This window comes from Lissotriton vulgaris, chromosome 9 (assembly GCF_964263255.1).
Source record: "Lissotriton vulgaris chromosome 9, aLisVul1.2, whole genome shotgun sequence".
NCBI classification, from domain to species: domain Eukaryota; kingdom Metazoa; phylum Chordata; class Amphibia; order Caudata; family Salamandridae; genus Lissotriton; species Lissotriton vulgaris.
The window spans coordinates 535325147-535341532 of record NC_141697.1 but is presented as its reverse complement, the minus strand read 5'-3'; the positions used below and the strand labels follow the sequence as shown (position 1 = coordinate 535341532).

The 16386-nt window shown below is 46.4% G+C and overlaps 1 protein-coding gene across 4 annotated transcripts in view; it reads right to left on the bottom strand.

Moving 5' to 3' along the window:
* DPF1 (double PHD fingers 1) overlaps window positions 1-16386 on the bottom strand; it is a 516551-nt gene that overhangs the window by 299993 nt on the left and 200172 nt on the right. For 2 of the 4 annotated variants that reach the window (XM_086938023.1, XM_086938021.1), the window contains exon 3: window positions 10906-11013. In XM_086938023.1, the coding sequence (XP_086794149.1) occupies window positions 10906-11013 (108 nt within the window). The remainder of the gene's footprint in view (window positions 1-10905; window positions 11014-16386) is intronic. The other 2 variants (XM_086938024.1, XM_086938022.1) reach the window with 1 other exon arrangement.

Below are 16386 nucleotides of genomic sequence, written 5' to 3'. Positions count from 1 at the left end.
CGTGGGGCAATGCAGCGCCGGCCCGACGAGGAGAAAAAAGCCCGATGATGTAGCATGACATCCTTCGGGGTGTGTGAGGGCAACTAAGAGGCAAGACTTGGCCTTCCCCTTCGGGATTGGATCCTTGATACTGGGAATGAACCTTTGCCTCTCTCTTTTTCACCCTCCTTCTCTAGATCTTTCCTACTCTACACTTTTCTTCTTCTTTCAGACGGGGTGACACTTCGCAACCCTCTACTTGGAACAGTGTCTCTTATGATTTAGCTCCCAATGTGATTTGCCAAGGTTAGATGGAGCTGGTGGTTTCCCACAAGCTATGAGTAGCAGATTCTTTTATGAAATGGTGTGGTGCTTTTTGTCTGATATAATGTCTTTTAGGACTCGTATAGTGTGATGCTGGGTGGTATATTTGATGCAATGTGGTGCTGGATGGTGTGATTTAGTATTAAGTGGTATAATAGTTTATGGTATAATGGGGAGTTGATCAGTATGGCAAGATCTGATATAATTTGTGAAGTATTGTGTGAAGTAGTGTTAAACTACATTGTATGGCAAAATTATGTGTGCTATTTTCCTGTTTGTAGTAGCATGGTGCGGCGTTATCTTGTGTTAGACAGTTTAATGTGGTGTTTAATTGGCCTGAAATGATGCCATATGTTGGTCTTAGATCTTGTGATGTGGTGCCCGATGGCGTGAATTTGTCCAGCGAGGTGTGTCGATGTTGCTATGTGATGTTTGGAGTTGTATGCTATGGTCTTGTGTGGTGCATCAGTGCCAGTCTGTGTCATTTTATTCTCAAATCGAGGATATGCACATTCATATACTAGCTCTCTGTTCTGCTGTCATCTCTGCCCTCCAGTCTGATTCGAGCCATCTGCAACTTTTAGAGTTTCCTCCTGCTGCATGTTTATACCACCAGTGTCTTTGTTTTCCGATCCGAGCACCCCTGCCCCTGTGTGTGGCACCCCTCTGTCCTGAGTCTGCTTCTTACTTTTCCCGTCTGTGATCTACTCTTAATGTGTCTGTGCCTCCCCTCTCGTTGTTTGCGTCTCTATGTCTAGGTGTCTGATACCCTAGTCTGCTTCATACAAGTCACACGTGTGGTAGGCTGCTTAGGTGGAGTTGGGAGTCATCCACCAACATACAGGAAACCTAACAAGTAGCCTGTACCACAGAGGGTCTGGCTCGACGCCAAGCAATACGTTCCACTTCTATAGTTGACTCAGGTGACGCAGAGGGCCAGGAAAGCAGTACCCCTGCAGTAAATAGCTTCCAAAGATAGAATCGAAGTATAGATACGTCACCTGGGTTTGGTCTGCAAGATTCGAGACCACCATCTCCGTGGACATACGTGATCGGCAGGAAAAAACGTAGTCCATTTCACACCACCTTTACTCACCCTGCCAGGACATGTCTGTGGCAAACCCACAACCGCAGATAACTTCTGAGCCAAGTAACTAGAGCGCATGCGCCATGCAACACGTGCTTCACATTACATGGAACTGTCAGGAAAGTAAGAGGGAGCAATTTAGGTGAGATATGCCCATGGAGCCAGAAGATGAGATGCTATATGCAGGTGGCCATACGCTTTTCTACATGGACGTATTTTGCTTCCAGCAGACGGCCAACAACAGCGGACTAACTTTATCGTAGTTGTCTGCCAGATTAATCATTAAGAAAGAATATCAGCGAAACTCCTCTTCGCTGTCCCTGGCCAGCCATGATGTAGGGCCGCAGTCCGCAGGAAGTCCGGGAGCTGTCAATTATTCATGTGTCTCATGCCAATCACCAGGGCAAAGTGATTAGTGCCTGCCATTCGAGATGAGTGACTGCTCGCCTGCAAGCCAACAGCAGAGCCACAGTGTGGGTCAGCGAGGTGTCAATAAATAATAAGGGCAGCCAGGCACACCTCCTGATGAGGAGTCGCAAGCGGCTGCTTTCTGCTTCCTCTCCACGCCCCTCGAATCTCCTCTTCCTCTACCACTTTCCTTTTGGTTTCCTCTATCGTTTTCTTTCTACTTCCCATTCACACGCTTAGTTGTCTTTTTTAATCTCACCATTTCCATATTTTTTGTCTTAACTCTCTCTTTAACTCTGAGAGATACAATTGTTCATGGGGTTGAGCAGCCTGTGGAAAGATCTTTGTGTAACCTTCAAGACACCGCATCGAGTTGACAAAAATATGCTAGGATATCTTCTATTACGAGACAATCTGGCATGTACTGTGCATTATATAAGTGGCCAATATTAAAATGTTCTATGTCAGTTCCATTGTACGTGGCTGTGTGTAAAGCGCAGCAAACACCCTAACTAGACTACCTCTTGGTGCTAATGATATCCTCAGACAGTAATTACAGTCCTGGGACAACAGCATATGTTGAAAACAAATAAGATTTAAGGTGTTTTAAGGTTTAGGAGGAAACCACACACAAAAGACAAGATGCAGACTGAAGATGGACATTTATAAATGAATTAGCCAAAGAAAGATGGGAGTCAAAGATAGAATAGCCAAGTGGAAGAAAAAGATAATACAGGTCTGCACTTGGAGTTGGGCGTTGTTAAGATTTTTGCCAGAAAGTCTCTTCTGACTAAAACGTATCAGTAAGTGGTGTGGCGCAAGAAACTGGAGACGCGCTTTTGTGAATTTGCAAGGAACGGGAGCCGAGTGATCGTAAGGTATTCCACAAGGTGTTAAAGCAGCAGACTATCCAGCGTCACGAAAAGGCTGATGCTGTACTGCTCAACTGTGATCATTTAAAGTGACTTCTACTGGAGTTAATGCTGGTGCTGCATAGTTTGCTGCATTTGACAAATACTGTGTATGCCTTACACCTCTGGACATACAGAAACCTCTTTGAGGTGGATCTTTTTGTTTTCTAACTCATTGCATGGAGGAGGATGCATCCACCCTAGTACTCTCATGAGCACTGCCTCTTCACTCCCTAACCCTTGATTTTTTGATTTACTAGTTTGCTGCATGCTCAGGTGAGGAGTCGCTCACCATGTGGGGGGTTGCCGAGTTACCTGCCAGTGGGAGAATGGGAGAGATCCTGTCCTGAATATGCTATGCTTAAGTCTGTTTTAAATGTCATACTGAATTTTAGGAATGTTGTTTTCGGGAGGTTGCATGCTGGGGTCGTATGTGCAATCGTATCACGTTGGTGTCATGTTGAGTATTTTCTCGGTTCTGTGGTATATGCAGAAGGAGATGTGTGTGTTGAAGTTTTGTGTTCCTGGTCTGCCATGTGTGTTTACGTGTGATGCAGTAGAGGGCAGGAGAAGCCCTGGTGCTGTGTGAATGCACTTGAGGGTAGAGGAAGCCCTGGTGTTGTGTGAATGCAGTAGGAGATGTGGTGTGTCTGCGGGGTTCTGCCCCTGGTGCTGTGTGGGTGTGGTAGAGGGGTGAGGTGAAGCAGTGTGGCCACATTTCCAGTTTACTCCTGATCCTGTCTGGAGGCAGTAGGGGGTGAAGTGAATGCTTCTAAGCTTGAAATGTTGCTGTAGCGAGGTAGCGTTAGTTCCCTGGTCCTGCTTAAGTGAATTTGTGTTGTTGGGAACGTGGGGTTAGCTTTCCCCGAAGTATGAGCGGTAGAGGGCGTTTGTGTTCCTGGTCCTGCCTGGAGATCACAAGGGTAATTCAGCAACGTGGTCCACAGAAGCTATGTGTTTTTGTTGTTGTTGTTAAATGAAAGCTGTATTGGAATGGAAGAATCTCAGGGTTTTCTCACTGTGCTGTGCTTAATTTGTATAAAAATAAGTGCTAGGGCTTTCGTCAGGACACCACTTGCAGCTTGCACCACACATCTCCCCTGACATGATAATAGCAACATAACTACAAACCATCACACTGCTACTGTGACAGTTCGTACTATTCCAGGCCCCCCCAAGGCTAAACGCAAGGCTTGGGCGGCAGGTTATAGTCATTTTTAATGTATATTGAGTACATGATTGACTGTTGTTGTGGTCATCGCAATCAGTGCCAGCTTGTGCAGTGCAGACTGTCCCAAGGGCCGGCGTTCACAAGTGCTGAGCAACGGATACCCCCGGCTCAAATTAAGAACTGATGTTGTGTCACATTCTCCACGTTTTGCTCACTTGAGAGGCTCGTCCGTTGTGGCACGGGTTGCAGACAATTAGTGCGATTTTCTGGTCAAAAACTGGAGTCCCGACAGGGCCCACTAAGAGTCTTCTTAAGGTCAACACAGTCAGTGCCTTGAATACAGTCAGTGCCTTCAACAGATTCAGTTCCTTTAAGTCGAGCAACAGTAATATCTGTTATTTGCAGCGCTTCATAAGAACAAAACGAGCTATTATGAAAACAGACAAAAAGAGCCTCCTTTGGCAGTGTTTGGATCCCATCTCCAGCACAATAAAATGAAGAAGCCACAACCTCCTGGCTTACAAACTGACACCCGCATAAATACTGTCAGAGCCCGCATACCACGGCATCCTGGAAGCACGTCATTGCACAATGGATGCATACTTCAGATTGAAGTATCAGCAATACAAGAGGTACCGAAACAATGCGCACTCTGCACACAAAAGGTAACCAAATTAGCATTCAAATATGTTAAAAAAAAAAGAAACAATCTGATCGTTTCATGTTCAAATGCAATTACAGATTGTTTCACAGCCTATCTTGCTTTTTTCCATACGGTGCATACCAGCAAAAGCGAGGTTTCCTACATGGTAGAAGGAGGCAAATGCTGATCCCCCAGATCTGGGCACTCAAGAGAATAACCACTGACTATGTAAATTATCCCTATCTAGATTATTTCTATCCAATTCATCTCGTGCGCATACCCTGAAAATATCATGGTCGAACATTCGGCAACTGAAAAGGAAGCCTCAGATCAACAGAATGCCTAATGTATTTAGATATTTAGATGGGGTGAGGGGGGCGGGGGGGGGGGGGTATGCTCTCATTTAACAATTCTGTACACAAGGCAAGAGGGCTTGTTGTGCTGCTCTGGGCAACCGGGCAGCAGGTACATCAAAATGGCTAGGCTTGAGGGGAACATGACATATGCATGAATGGCGTTATTTGAGACACGGGAACCTTTTGTGGTTGTGATGCCATATTACTTGGGGTTTAGTGGTCAGAGGTCAGTAGTGACTTCCAAGGGGTCGCATGAGCCACGGTTCATTCTCTCAATTCCCATAAAGGTCCCAGGTGTTAATCCCCTAGTCCATTCCACCCTTCCCTGGGGTCACACATGTCACTTTCCTCACTGGGCCCATAGGTGTCACTCGCTTGTCCTCTCTACGGTTCCTTAGGTCTTATAAATCATGCTCTTCTCCTCTTTACACTTTCTTGGGGCTCCGCTGCGACGCAGGTCTGTCTTCTCCACATTGTCACCTAGGATCCCTTGTGACATGCCCTTATCTGATGTTTAAGAAAAACGAGAGAACTGCAGCACTCCGGGGTAATTGTAAAGTAATATTTCGTTGTAAGCAGGAAAATTAAGGTATGGGACTTCGTGATGATCACCTCCTGGTCAAGAGGTGCTGGGCTGAAAACATACAAGGAAAAACCATACGCAGTGTAAGATTGAAATCTCGAGTCCACCAGACGCGATGAGGTATCGCTGTGAGATTAATCACGAGTTGATCAATGAGTGCCTTCCAAAATGAAGGAATTTATTGTAAACTGTTCTTCAACTCATATCACGTCATATGCTAAAAGATTCAAAGTTTATACATGATGGATTCAAAGTGAATCATATCATGGATGAAATATCCTACAAGGTAAATCCGTAAATTTAGTCACAAAAGCGTTCCCAATGCATTTCGAGCGAGCTGCTCTTCGTCAGGGGGAATGTCTACAAGAAAATCAAAAATAACAGAGTATATATCGCGAGACAGGAGCAAAAGGGTTTCAAAAGGTATGGGGTGTACTGGTTAGGTTGCGAACCAAAACAAGGTGATAGGGTTTAAAATCAGCGGAGTGAACTGTCACGAGAAAAAATGCGAACTGAATAAGACAGTGGAGTTATGGGATGATGGATATCAATGTGAGCGTGCATGCTCTATAGAAAGTAATGAACAGCCCAAGTAGACGTGAAAAGGCTGGCACTAATAAAGTGAGCGACAGTGCGAAAGGAGAGAAGGAGTGCTAGTAAGTGAATGGGATGCCGTGGTTGTGAGAATAATAAATACAAATGAATGCATGTGTATTCTAATGAGTGACAAACCCAACAGTAAGCCACAACGTGGGTGACAAAGTTGGAGGCATGCAAAAGTGAAACAGAATAACTCCAAGTGTGATGGGGTCCGTCATCGTGCGAGGCAGATGAAGTTTAAAATTGTCAAATGTAAACGAATACGAAGTGGGGTGAATTCCAGCCGAATTTTCACCGAGTAGCCCGTAACCTGCACAACCTGTGGTAACTTTAATTGGAGGATGGTTCCTTTCACCCCACTTCGTATTCGTTTACATTTGACAATTTTAAACTTCATCTGCCTCGCACGATGACGGACCCCATCATACTTGGAGTTATTCTGTTACACCGATTCTTGAATTGTGGGAAGAAGGCGGGACAGTCCATTACGGTCAACAAGTCTCTAGCACACAGTTCGTTCCTAGAATACTATTCCACCCTTTATTTCAGCACGTTGGACCCTAGGGAGCTAGAGGAACTGGATTTCCTTGACATAGAGTTACCCCAGATTGATGCGGAAAGCTTGGGCTGACCAGTAGAATTAGGCGAGGTCCGGGGTGCTATTAAGCGTATGGCCAAGAACAAAACACTGGGTACTGATGGGTTGCCATCAGAGTTCTATGTCACTTATATCGATCTGCTGGCTCCCCAGCTGATGACCCTTTATAATCGGTCGAAACAGGATGGCTACTTACCTAGCTCGACAAGGGAGGCAGTAATTGTACCAATCCTTAAACCGGGTAAGCCGGAGTGGGACCGTACAGCATATCGCCCCCTGGCGATGTTAAACAATGATTATAAGATCCTGAGCGGTATCTTGGCCAGTCGCCTGATGGTGCACATGACAACTCTGGTGCACGGGGACCAGGCTGGTTTCATACCTACCCGGAACACGGCCATGAACACCCAGAGATTGTGTCAGTTGCTGTATGAGGCGGCGGCAGGGGGTGATGATGTTTACTATCGATAGACATTGAAAAAGCCTTCGATAGCTTAGAGTGGTCATATCTGTTTCGGGTTTTGAGGGCCTTTGGCTTAGGTGAGGGATTTGTGGCCTGGGCGAAGATTCTGTACCCTCGCTCGACGGCCAGGGTTCGGACGGGGCAGGCGGGTTCTGCGGCTTGTGACGTAGGCAGGGGGACGAGACAGGGCTGCCCCCTGTCTCCCCTCCTGTTTGCCCTGGCAATGGAGCCTCTGGCGGTTCGCGCACGGACAGGGAGACACTACAGGGGCCTAGAGGGAATGGGACAGATGCACTACATTGCTTTCTATGCAGATGGTTTGTTATTGTTCCTTGCCAATGCTACAGATGAGCAGCAGGGCGCCCGGGAATTGGGGGAGAGGTTGGGCAGAGTGGCAGGACTCAAAGTCAATTGGGCCAAGACCTGTATGTTTCCGGTGCGTGGGGGGGGGTGATCCTGCTGAGGGGCTCGATGTACGATGGGAAGGCAGATGCTTGCCTTATTTGGGAACCCAAATCTATCATGAGGCTGCTGATTTATTTGAGGGTAATGTAGAGCGGCCCTGTGAACTACCAAGAGTAATCTTGAATTCTGGGGGTCTCTACCTTTATCGGTTGCGGGGCGAGTGGCATTACTAAAAATGATAACCCTGACCCGTTTGCTTTATTATTTTGTTACGCTGCCTCTTTGGGTCCCTGAAAAGTGCTTTGCCCAACTAAACTCAATGGTTTCGAGTTTTCTATGGGGCTCAGGGGGGCGTAGTGTGGTGTTGAATGCTATGATACGTCCCAGACAAGAAGGGGGCTTTGCAGTTCCTGATTTAGAGGCTTACTACCACGTGACCCAGTTCCAATGGTTCACGCAGCGGATGGCGGGTAAACTGGGAGTCGAGGTGGATCAGAGAGGTAGGGATCTGGGGCTTCGTCACCTGACTTGGATTCTGCTCCAGCTCCCGGGGCGTGAAAGGGAGGTGTCCAGAGACTTATGGGTGCTACGGCAGTGCTGGAATAGGGCTCTACGTCGAAATAAAGTGAGCCCTGCGTATGCGCCTGAGATTCCGGTGTAGTTCTGTGAGGAGTTGCCTCACTGAGGGGATTGGCAGCGACTGCAGGAATGGGGGGAGCTGGGGATCTCCTACATTGGGGATCTATACGAAGATGGTACCCTTTTACCATTCAGGACCTTATGGAAAGACACGAACTGCCTGCTCAGGACTTCCTTCTGCATGCCGCGGTGACGGCTGCTGTGGGCAAACACTGGAAAAAAGGGATGGAGGAACCACAGGTCTTCCTCCCTTGCCAATACGTGGTCACCTCCGCGGGTAAGATCAAAGCGGTAACATGTCTGTATCGGAGACTGACACAGGGTTTAAGGGCTCCTCTAGAGGAACTGCGCACTAAATGGGAAGCTGACTTGGGAACGCCTATAGAGGCAAAACCCTGGGAGTTGTTATAGGAACGAGCATGGAAATGCTCTCGAAATGCGAAATTCCAGTTCATACAATTCTATGTGTTTCATCGGGCGTACCTCACTCCTTACAAAATCAATTAATTTTTTGGCTCCAACACTGCCTGCCCGGGATGCAGACTGGAAAACGCAGCATATATGCACACGTTCTGGGATTTTCCTTTTCTTCATGGGTACTGGGGGGAGGTCCTGGCCAAGCTGACAGAGGTGGCGGACAGGGAACTGCAGCCTACTCCAGGGGTGTGCCTATTACACTGGTTCCCCCACACTGCCTGCAACAAAACCACCAGTAAATTCCTGGATCTGGGGTTATTCCTAGCCAAACAAGAGATTACTAGCCATTAGAAGGCGACCACAGCCCCCAGTGTGGCGCACTGGCTGCGGGAATTAATAAAGTGGGCGGAATGCGAGGGGACCCTCCAGCTCCTGCTGGCCCAAAGAACTGACAATGACAGATTGTGGGACACGGCGAGAGCCTGGGTGGCAATGGTGGATCTTCTTAAACACCCGACTGATGACGATGACTGACCTCTCCAGGTATGGTTGTTACCCTTTCCTATATGTGTACACAACCATAGGTGGCAGGGTAAGAAGGTAGGTGGGGAGATGTCTAACGTGGGTGCATCCTCCTAGGTGGGTCATGGACCACTGTCATGGGGAATCCAACGGAACATGAGGAATAAATATTGTGCAAGAAGTGCGCTGTTAGGGAGAGCGACATGTCTGAGGGGAGGAGGGAGGTGGGGTTACTGGGAGGGGGCCAGGGAAGGGGGGAATGAGTTGGGAAGGGGGTTTGCGTTCTCTGTTATTTGATATGGTGAATAGGTGTCGGCAGTGCTTACATCCTCTTGGGGTAACCCGATTCAGTCCCTCAAGGCTACGACACAAGTCAGGTGGGATATGACTCCTGCATTTGATGGACTACTCTCCTGACGAAGGAGAGGATGGGCTGGATGAACTGATGTAATGCGGGGCTATGACCTGATGTGGACACAACTGACTACTGAATTGCGCGCTTATGATATATTCTATAAGATCATATGTGAGTTGCATGTATGTGAAATAAGAAAAATAAATAAAGTCTGTTTTAAAAAAAAAAATCAGGTGTTAATCCGCTACCCACAGAGATCAGATGTGTCCTTATTTTAGATGTGTCATAAACCCTAGATCACTAGACGTCACCAAGGTTGAGATAGCCGTCAACCCCGTCTCCTTTGGGCTTCCACCAAGGAGTGATGTGTCACGCCTCTGACTTAGATTTTCAAGAAGGTCAGATAGGGCCGCAATACATTTAGGCCATTATAATTACTTTCCTTATTGTGACACCAAAAATGGCCACAAAAAGAGGACAGATTGAAACAAATCTCTCAAATGGCCTTGTTGGTAAAAGGAGGCACCCAAACTGCAAACATCAGTTTTTCCTGGGGCTCCAAAAGTTCTTAGACTAGAACTGAGTTCCGATGTCTGTCACTCTTGTCCTCTTGAAACATCCAAAAGGGTCAGATGCATCACAAACTCTGTACTCTAGACTTTCACCAGTGTCCAACATGTTGTGTCACTATTCTCTCTGCATGTCAACTAAAGCTTCTGTGTATCATATCTCTCTCTACAGGTTTTTACAATGTCAGATGTGCCACACACTTCTGGATGGGCATCAGAGGTATCACACATGTCTATTCTAGACTTCCAAAGAAGTTCAGATGCTTCCTAACCAATCTTCCTTTGATGACTGAGGTGTTGCAAACTTTATACACCCCTTTACTTCCATGAGGTATGATGCTTGGACACTCAACATTTTTAGAGTGGTCAGCTATATCAGGCCCGACCTTATCTAAACATCTGCAGACATTTTGGTGTTTTTATCAGTCTCCCTCATTCTCTAGACATCCACATGTGTATCTGCTGTCCCCATCCTATCTTGACTTCAACGGAGTTCATATCTATCCCATCCTCAATGAACTTCTACAGCACCTTCGATATATCAACCTCCTGTCCATCTCTTGAACTCTGCGGTTGTCATATATATATATCTCGTCTTTAGAAATTCTAAGCTTTATTGTGAACAATGGTTGTCACAAATATGGCATCTCTAGATGTGTACAAAGGTCACATGAGTGCCTTGTCTGTCCTCTCTGGACTCCCACTGGAGTCAGATGTGCCAGGAACCATAGTCTCTCTGGACTTCCACAAGGATCAGATCTACCAAGACCCGGTACCCTTCGGACTCACAAGGGAGTCCGAGTGCCATGGCTCTGAGTGTTCTCTACAGCTCACTAGAGCTGCCCTGAGCCAGCGGACACACACCATCTTCTTACCGATCTTGAACTCACAGGGCCTCAGACGAGGGTCCTCCAAGATGTTGAGCCGCCTCTTCTTCCTCCAGCACCGAGCGGGGTATGTGTAGATTTGTCCTGGAGAAGAACCTGTGTTACAATGGGTACAAGCAAGAGGAAGACATTGTGACTCTGAAGCACCAAAGGGGAGGGAGACAGGTTATGAAGGACATTTTTAGAAGGCAGGCAATGAATCAGCCTTGAAAATAGGTCACAGTCACACGTTTAGCAGCCAATAGAAACATACAGGGAGGTTCACACGAAATTCATGGTTGAGAGGAAGCATATGCGTAAGAGAATGTCCCATACAGCTGCAGTCCTTCAGTAATGTCCATTTGCAAATGACCTTAATATGTGGTTTGCTATGCAAAGGAGTAAAAAAGTTACAATGGTTTGACCCAATCACTGAGCATCCTTTATTCACTAAGGTAAGCAGAGAAATTGCATCCATCCCTCCATATCACTTGACCAAATCAAATGGTTCTAAATTCAGATGAAACAGACAAGGCTTCTCTTTAAAATCTGTTATATGGGATGCATGACTGAATGCCGCTCTCTACCAGGCCCCAACTTCTTCCACATAGACAAAGAGTGTGCAGGAGCAAGGTGTGTACATGGTTGTTTCATATTTATTACAAAGCTACACAGTACAGAGTCAAATAAAATGTGTTATATCCCTCTGTCAATCTAGTAGATTTCTTCAAAATACGCTATAGCGTTTGCACTCCTGAGTAAATGTATGCAAGATGGTCCCACAAAGGTAAATAATAGCACAACACTATAGTGAAGTGAAAAAACTCACATATACTACATATTAAAATCTTCAGAGTTTACATTCAAAGTATTACTGCCATTATTGGTAGGGTAGCTTGTGGTTGACAAAAAGACTTTGGAGTTGGTCATGCTGCATGGATGGATGCCTGGAAAGAATCAACTTCAAATTAGAAGGTGGGGAGCTACTCTCCACCTAAACATTGGCAGCCACTCAGAGTTCCCTGTTTCTCTTTTGCATAATGTATGCAGCACTCTAAACCTGCAAGGGCATGGTGTGAACTTACAGTGGGGGCTCCTTCATATCTGGACATAGCTGTGCTTCTCTGATGAGGTCAAGACTAAATCATGTGTGCCAGGATCTGCTTTACTTATTGTGGGCTGGTTTGGATGGTATTTTTATGAATCCAAAGCAATAATACTGTGCCCACAATGATGCAAGTCGTGTTTTGCCTTGGCATGAATAGCGCTTGCTAGTCCTATGCTAAAGACATAGATAAAAAATTGCAAAAACCTTTGGGTGGTTTCTAGCTTGGCATGGGTGGTACAGGGCGTATCCTATGCGTAAATAGACTGCTAAAAGGAAAGGCATATCAGGGATTTACAGCTCGCTCCTCATTAATTCCCCTGACCTGTTTTTGAGCCTCAGGGAAATGTGGGTGGGTGGATCTTGGAGTCCGGAGTGATGAGTGGACTGAAGCAAAAGTGGCCCCTAGATTGTTTGCCATTTCTGTCTGCCACAAACTCATGCAGTTCAAGTACCTACATTGTGTGTACTTGTATCCCTCCAGGCTATGGACAATGGGCAGATTCCCCTCAGTCACATGCTAGCAGCGCAACAACACAGAGGGGTCCTTCCAGCATATCATCAGTGGTAGCTCAATCATTGCTAAATACTGGTCAAGAGTGCACACATACTTGGAGGGTTTTGTAGGTCACACCTTTTCCAGCCACGGCAGGTAACAGCCGGCCCAATCGCTCTTACCTGCAGCGGCCGCGGCTGACCTTTTCCCTAGATCCCAAAATTGCAATGGTGAAGATTATGTATGGTTGGGAGGGTGGCTTCCTTCAAGTCTGCGGGTCAGATCAGGCTGATTGCCAAATGCAACATTGGGAGGAAATGGAGAAGTGTCGACCCTCCAACTGTGAACAAATGGTGCAGGGTAGGGACAGATGCTATTTTGGCAGAGGAGGAGGTGTTCAGGGCAAGAGGATGCCCTGCTAAATATCAGTAGATCTCGTTCCGGTGGATACAGCACATAGACTTTACCTGATTCGGGATGTAGCGGTAGATACTGTCACATGTACCACAGACAAGGGGAACGCAACATGCATGATCATCTTCTTTCTTATTTGATTGGGGGATGTGTAAGTTAAATACGTGTTTATATCATTATACACCATTGCTGGTAGTCGATGACCTGCTTATGATGTGAAAAAATACAAATAAAAAGTTATATCCAAAAAACTTGGGCTAAAAAAACAGACACTTGGAATGAAGAGGTTGAGGGTGTTGGTGGTGTTGTAGATGTGCCTCCTGTAAAGGGGTACAAAAGGGGGTGGTGATGGACGGAGCTAAATGTATAAACCAGGGCTACAAACACACAAGAGTGAAATAAAGAGACAGGGTTTGAAGAAGAGTGAAAGAAAGAGGCGTCAGGTGGAATCAAAACTAGGCAGCCTTGGTGTTTGGAAAGCCCGGCAGTCAGCAGGGCTTACAGCATGCTATAAAGATAACATATGGGCTTCTGCAGCCACTTTTTAGGTCTCGCCCGAGCCAGCGCATGCGCTGTCTGGCGAGACATTTAGGGAATGGGTTTAGAAAAACCGACCACAGCTTTTTGGGTGCCGTTACGCGCACAGGTACGAGCAGAGACGCCATCTGGCTTTCATCTCGCTCCCCCAAGCGTGCGTTCCTCGCTCCGCCTCTCTGTCTTCCTCACGCTTCAACGCCCCTCCCCCACCACAGACCGCGTCTCGCGGCCGCGGGACTTGCTGCTCCTTCTCTCTGGCTCCCTTTGTTTGTCACCCTGCCCTTTGCTTCTGTACGGTAATACTGCACACGACCCATCATGTTTAACAATGGCGTCTGTGCCTGTCTTTTCTTTTGCGCGGCCCGCCAAACTGTTTTTTTAAATATCTTATTTTTAGCCCTTAATCTTAAATAATTGTGGCATGTGCCTCTTATTTTGTCATCCATTTTTTAAGCAGTGTGGCAAACCTCCTAATTACCCACAAAGACGGCGCACCTAGCTTTTCTTCTGGGCGGCTTGCCCAACTCTGTTTTTTCAATAGTCTCATTTTTTAAATAGCACAGCATGCCGCCTTTAATCCTAAGCAATGGCAGCCGTGCGGCTTGCACAACTTTATTTTCTCATCATTCATTTAAACTTTTTTTTGTAAACAGCGCAGCACGCCTCCTAATCCCCAACAATGGCGGCCTTGCACGCTCAAGCGTCTGGCTGGAGCCTTTTGTCACATTACGCTTATTTAAAACTTCAGAATCACACAAAGAAGTATTTGAAAAATGGAAGCAATTTGCAGCATACTCCAAAAGCCGATGGGTAAAAGGATCAACTTTAATTTTCCATTTAGTGTTTTAATGGAGTCCTGTCTTTTCATCGCGATTGACTTATCTGTCAGGGTTTCTTAAAGGGGAAGGCTTAACCTTCCCAGTGCAGTCTTCACACCACTACCTCCCATCGTGGAATCATCACATTGCAAATACTTGTTGTCTGTGCTGCTGAAACACATCTTAATCGCGGCTGTGTGGTGGCACACTAGAACGGCCCATCTTTCTTTCTCGCCAGGTACATATTAAAGTAGATTTTGTTTCAAAGCGGATTTTTTTTTGGGTGATGGAGCTATGACCCCTGAAGGTCAATAGTACTTTATTGTGATGCAGATTGTGTGAGAGTCTGATTCAACTTTATCCTGAGGAAAAAAAAATTGGCATGGGCATTTTGGAACGTACGCAACACTGAACTTAATATAATCAACCGTGAATGCACGTTAAAGACAGTGTTGCATGGTGACTGATGAGAGGTTGGATTGGCAACTCTCGAACCAGGCAAACTGGGCCATTGGCACACCTGCGTTTCCAAATTGTGTGATTGTTGGAAAACTACTTGCTTCATTAACAGGCAAAAAGTTGCCAGCACTGCAAGGACAAAAAAAACTAGAAGACAATTTTATGTTCTTTCTTTAATAGGATCGTTCAGTTGTACATAATGTCTTCTTGGTTATATTAAAGGTAACAAAATTTTTTATATATTATAACTTTTCAACATACTACACAGTAGCCACACTGCTCTACAATATAGCTTACAAAAATTGGCAAAGCCATTAGCTCTGGCTAAACACTTATAAGGTCAAATGGCGAGACCTATTGGCTATGCCATTGCTTGTTTATACCTTAAGCTTGGCTTTACCTCTTTTTAGCTAAATAGGAATGCTCACCACAATCTGAGGAGGTAGACAGAGGGACAGTGACTCCTCGGCGTCGACACGAGTCACTTGCGATTTGAGCTAAGAGAATATATACTGTTGCATGGAACTTGTTTGTGATTTCTGTTTGCTATCACATTCATATATTTTCAATCACGTTTTCCTCTTCATGGACGGGGCGTGGCTTGGACGCCGGAGAGAATGGCGGCGTAGCTCTGACCTCCTCCAGGCGACTGCTCCTTTAACGATCACAGAGGGCTGCTATCTGACCCCCCAGCTTCTGGAAAGCGAAGGAATCGATTCACGGGGTCTTTCTGCAACATGCCCTGAATTTTGAACTGATTTAGTGCACGGAATGCTGAAACTGCAGAACCGCCCGCTCTGGCCTCTGTAGACTGTAAAGCGGGACGGAGACTGATGCCGGATACAGCAGCGCAGCACTCCGGGGCACCTGGTCCGCTCGCCGCAGTCAGCGACAGGAATCTAAATGAAATGGACCCCTAACCAGCGGTATGACCAGCGGCATGCCCAGCCCCCGGAACCGTGAGTAGAAAGTATGCTTTTGGCCGCATTTTAACCGACCAACACGAAAGGGAGGTAAAGGCGCGAAACACCGGCAATATACACCGGCGGCTTAATGGCAGCCTGATCAAACACCCGACTGTGACTGCGACCTGAAAAAAGCCCAGTGACCCCATTATTACAATCTGCGCAGTCTGTGGGCAACTATACTAACTGTTGGGGTAAACTGTGCTAATGTCTCTAAAGATCCATGAACAACAAGCGCTTCAACAAAATGGCGGCGGGCAGAGTACTGTATCTGGTTTATCGTGCAGCAACACAGGAGATTGCCCTCATAATGTCTATTTTCACTCATAAAACACAGCGCACATAAAACACAGCGCACGTGTGAATACTGTGAATGCTGTGAATCTACACGGTCTCCTCCCCACGTTAAGGCACACTGACAAACTGTCTGAAAAACGGAAGTACAGAATTTATAGCTGTATGTAGGCAGCCTGAAATAGTGGTTTCCCCGGCGCGTCTGTCGTTGCGCTGATATTGCAGCTAGGTCATCCTGCTACTGGCTTCATCTGTTGATCTGCTCAGTGTTTTGAGGCTGTGTATATGGTTTGGTCATATGAAGTAGTGTAAAACGCCTGAAAATTCTACATGCCTGCAAATAAGTGAAGTGCCAGTGAAGTGACAGTGAAGTGAAGTGAAAGCTCCGTGCAGCATTGAATA